Source organism: Sinocyclocheilus anshuiensis, unplaced genomic scaffold (genome assembly GCF_001515605.1).
Source record: "Sinocyclocheilus anshuiensis isolate Anshui unplaced genomic scaffold, SAMN03320099.WGS_v1.1 scaffold1848, whole genome shotgun sequence".
Taxonomy (NCBI): domain Eukaryota; kingdom Metazoa; phylum Chordata; class Actinopteri; order Cypriniformes; family Cyprinidae; genus Sinocyclocheilus; species Sinocyclocheilus anshuiensis.
The window spans coordinates 11,943-16,735 of NW_015558631.1; the positions used below are offsets into that span (position 1 = coordinate 11,943).

General features: G+C 42.2%; 1 protein-coding gene across 1 annotated transcript; it reads right to left on the reverse strand.

The window, feature by feature from the left end:
* Nucleotides 1–2,409: 2,409 nt before the first annotated feature.
* Nucleotides 2,410–4,457, reverse strand: LOC107680811 (complement C1q-like protein 2). The gene is made up of 4 exons (XM_016476860.1): nt 4,391–4,457; nt 4,180–4,278; nt 3,942–4,082; nt 2,410–3,416 (listed from the first exon to the last, which is right to left on the reverse strand). The coding sequence occupies exons 1-4, from the start codon at nt 4,395–4,397 to the stop codon at nt 2,989–2,991; spliced, it is 675 nt and encodes a 224-aa protein (XP_016332346.1). The 5' UTR covers nt 4,398–4,457; the 3' UTR covers nt 2,410–2,988.
* Between the last annotated feature and the right edge of the window lie 336 nt (nt 4,458–4,793).

Here is a 4,793-nt window from a genome sequence, read left to right on the forward strand (position 1 = left end):
GTGGTGGAGGAGCCCGAGGCGGAGACGGAGAGCCAATGATCCAGGGGGATGCCTAGGATCCGGGGGGCCAGGGTGGAGCCAAGGGCTCTGGCGACCAAGGCGGGGAGCCGGAGATCCGCGGCAGAGCCAGAGCGACTGAGGACCAAGGTGGAGCTGGCGGGAGGAAGAAGTCCAACGGAGCCGGTGGGACGGAGCAATGAGGCGCAGCCAGAGGAGAGGAGTCCAGAGGCGATGGAGGGTCGACGCCCGACCAAGGCGGAGCCGGAGGGACGAGGGAGCCCAGTGGAGCTGATGGATCGACGGGTGACGGTGGAGGCGAGGGAGCTAGGAGCCGAGGTGGAGCCACTGGGTCTACGGGCCGAAGCGGAGTCCGGGCCTCATAGGCTGGAGGTGGAGGTGAGGGAAACTCAAACCTCACCGACGCTGGAGGATGGCAGTCCCGCGGGGCTCGCACCGCAATGATGGTGGGCTGAGGGTGAGCTGAGGGGCTTCCAGAAGACAGCAGTGGAGGAGGCTGGAGCGGGTGGGAGGGCAGGCATTTTCAAGGAGCGGCCACAGGAGGGCGCTTTCTATGAGCGGGCACTGGAGGGCGCTCTGAACTGAATTCAGGGGCTGGAACCCTTTCCTCGTCCTTTTGGCACTTATGCCCCGCCATAATCAGCTCACCCTCAGCCGCGGTGCAGGGGGCGGAGCTCCTCTCCGCGCTCACACCGGGAACAGGATGGCACTCAGGAGGAGCGGACACTTGAGGGCGCTTACGAGGAGCTGGCACTGGAGGGCGCTTTCTAGGAGTGGGCACTGGAGGGCGCTCTGAGCTGGATACGGGGGCTGGATACCTCCCCTCTTAGTTTTGGCCCTTTTGCCGCGCCATATTCAGCTCACCCTCAACCGCGACGCAGGGTGCGGAGCTCCACTCCGCGCTCACACCGTCCACGGCTTGCTCCCTCGTGGTGGGCACTGTCGCCGGCTGTCGCACCTGGTCTGACAGGTTGGGCTCATGGTGGGCTGGGCTCTGGGACCAGAGTGGATCTGGTGAGATCATCCACGGGGCAGATGGTGAGTGGCGACCCGTTCCTCACCAGAGTCCACTCCACAAAGGCGGTGAATTCCTCCCAAGGACCATCTTCGGACGACAGCGACAGTAGTATTTGCTAACAAGTCTATTTGCTAAAAAACTATCTATCTATCTATCTATCTATCTATCTAGAGTTGTGTTCAAAAGTATTCATACGATTCATATGATCAAAGAAGGCTGTTAAAATTAATCTTTATCATCAATCCTTTAGATATTTTATTTTAAAAATGTACTAAAATCTAACCTTTCATTGGAGAATACACATTGTATCTCTAATACACATTGGTCACAATTAATCATACCCTTTTATCCAATACTTTATTTTGCAACCTACTTTTGCCAAGAGAACAGCTCTGATTCAGATTCACAGCTGCATGTTGATGCTTCTCCTCTTCAGTTCACCACACTGATTTTCTATAGGGTTCAGCTTAGGGAACTGGGTTGGCCAGGGCAGAAGCTTGCTTTTGTTCTCAGTGACCCATTTTTGTTTTGATTTAATGTTTGTTTGTGGATCATATTCCTGTTGGAAGATACAACCATGGCCCATTATAAGATTTCTAGCATGGACAGTCAGTTTTTAATTTTTTATCCATTGATATTTTATAGAATCCATTATGCTATCTATCTGAACAAGATATCTAGGATCTCCGGCAGAAAAATAGGCCCACAACATTAAAGATCCAGCAGTATATTTCATTGTACACATGGCTTTATCCCTGTGTGCACCAAACCCATCTTGAGTGTTTGCTGCTAAAAAGCTAATTTTTTTTTTTGTTTCGTCTGACCATTGAACCCAGTCCCGTTTAAAGTTCCATTCGTGTCTAGCAAATAAATATGCTGGAGTTTGTTTTTGGAAGAGAGCGTTTTCTTTTCTATTTTTTTCTTGAACCCCTCCCAAACAACATTGTTTTTTTTGTTGTTTTTTTAGGCTTTCTGACCCCAAGACTCTATTTTCTATTTTCTATTTTCAGAACTATTTTCTGCAGTTCTCCAGCTGGGATCCACTCAAACTCTCCTCACCGTGCATTAGGACAATATAGACACACATCCTCTTACCATATTAGAGACAAATATTTATTTCATAATGTGATTTTCCCCCACTTTTTTACTTTAATTAAAGGTTAGATATTTTTTTTTTTTTTTTTTGAATGAAAGATCAAGTGGATAAACAATGCGGATTTATTTTCACAGCCTTCTTTTATCATATTTACCAAGGGTATGAATAATTTTGAGCACAACTCTATCTATCTGTCTATCTATCTATCTATCTATCTATACACACACACACAATTAATTTTGTGTTTAATAATATATTTTTATTTTACTTTTGGCATTATAAATCGAAACAGTGGAACAAACTTAATACTTGAATCAGTATTGCTACAGAATATATTCTAACTGAAGAAAATATGTCATGGTTTAGAACATTAAATGAATGTGATCCAATCAATGCAAAATGAACTGTTTCAGTGTCAGCTGAACTGATGACTATTGCTTTTTGGGTAAGAGATTATGATGTAGATGTGAAGGTCAAGTGAAGGTGTCAGAGCAAAATAACCACAATGTTTATTTCAAAACAAAAGCAGTATTTTTGAATATGTTCTTTGCATTAAAACAAATTAGAATTTATTAATCAGACATCATATTGAAAGTTATACGTCGTTTTAACATGTAGATATGCAGGGTGTTGTGGACAGAGAAATATTTTATGGGCAGAGAGAACAAAGGAAACATTTGAAATCACAATATACCATTCTTGCACTACTGAAATCACAAAGTACCATACAACAAGATCAACTTTAAGTAACTGTTGCATACTTAATATTGTATTTTATACTATTTATTTTTTTGTGTAATGTACGGTGTACACTGTGTAGTAGGTCATTTCAAACACAGTTTTTGTTCTCTCTATTTTAATCAGTTGTATAGAGCAGGAACCCAGTGAAAGTATTGTAGTGGTTGTTATTGTCACACAGAAAGCAGCCGGCTGGAAGAGCAACATCCACTCTGTCCGCTGCATGCAGCTGAACAGCTAGCACAGCACTAGCGCTGTCCTCCTGGTCTTGAAGGTTGTTCTCACTTGGTGATGCAATAGTACTCCCATTCAGTTGGAGTCGAGCACAAGCAGCCAATGTGGCTCCAGGAGCGCCAGCATCACTATAAACTGTTAAAGCCAGGCTGTAGATGCCAGAACGTGGTGCTACAAAGGCACCAGTGTCAGGGCTATAGCCATCTCCCAAGTTAACAAATACGCTGCTATACTTCACCACAGAGTCTTCACGATTTGGGCCGATACAGAGGCGTGTCTCAGTAAGAGCCACAGAGAAGGCACTGCGACTGGCTGTGCAAACATAAGAAAAGGGAAACAGACTTGTTAAGTTTTAAATAAAATATTTTGGTCTTTCTGAAAAACATAGCAGTGCTAAGAAGATAGTAGAACAAAGTTAACATTTTAAGTAGGTTTCATGTTTTAGACTTTTTTAATAGTTAATTAAATCTACATTGCAGCCATTGTTATGCCACTCAATATGTGTCCTGTTTTCTGTTGACTGTGTGAGAGAGTTAACACACTATCTTTGCTCTATAAATGATGGCTATAGATGGTTAAAGAGATATAACAAGTAAAATACTAATCATAATTTAATATGCAAATAGATGAAACGAATAAGACCAATTGCAGTTTAGTATGTAAATTATGATTCCATCACTGTCGGCTACATTATGAATATTCTAAATATTCTGAACATTATAATAAGTAACAATGCTATCAGGTAATTTTGAAACCTAAATTTGATAAAAGGTATAAAGATATTTAAATTAAGTGCAAGAAACAGGCAAACAAGATTGCTACAAATGGTTGTCTCACCACGAATATTGTTTAACACTGAATGAGCTCTCTCCAGGTTCCTCTGTAGCTCATTTAATGTCATGTTGAAAAACATCTCGAGCTTCCACATCTGCTTCTTCATCAGGCAGCACCCACATGACACCACATCAGTCAGACATGCTTCAGAGGCAAAGAGACAAGCATCATAATTGCACACTACCCTGATGCAAGAATTGTCGTTGTCGTTTTTTAAAATATTATTATTTTTTAAAGTCACCGTTCTCATTGGCGTCAACTTGGCTGTCGTTTCCACCACTCCAGGAAAAAACCCTGTCTTCTCCAAATGCACATCCCAAGAGGCTTATGATTGCAAGGGCTAAAACACATAAAAGAAAGTTATGTACATTCATATGTACATAAAAACACATTTATATACAGGTTGAAGGCTTTGATTTAATTTAATTTAAACACATTTATAGTCATCTCACCCCTCATTTCTGCTGATGTCTTTTGACTGTAGTCTGAGGAAGATGTGTTAACATCAACTCGAGTAATCCTGGCTATAAAGGCTAAGCAGACCCCACCTCTTGCCTTTCAGTAGAAATGGTATGGGCAGGGCCTTTTGTGCGTGTTTTTATCATGCAATAAAATCCTGAATATAGGGCAAGTATTGTTTTTCAGCTAAAGCATATCATGTTATTCCCATGGTTGTTTTCTGTAAGGTACCACTGACACTTTTCATTCTTCAACTTGGAGCTGAGAGTTGAGCTATAACAACAACAAAATGCAAAATGCCTAAATGATCACTTGCAGTCTGAGTATGAAATAATTAATTTTGACTTCTCATCTAAGGTAAATGATAAATAATATTTGGCAAGGCACCTAAATGAC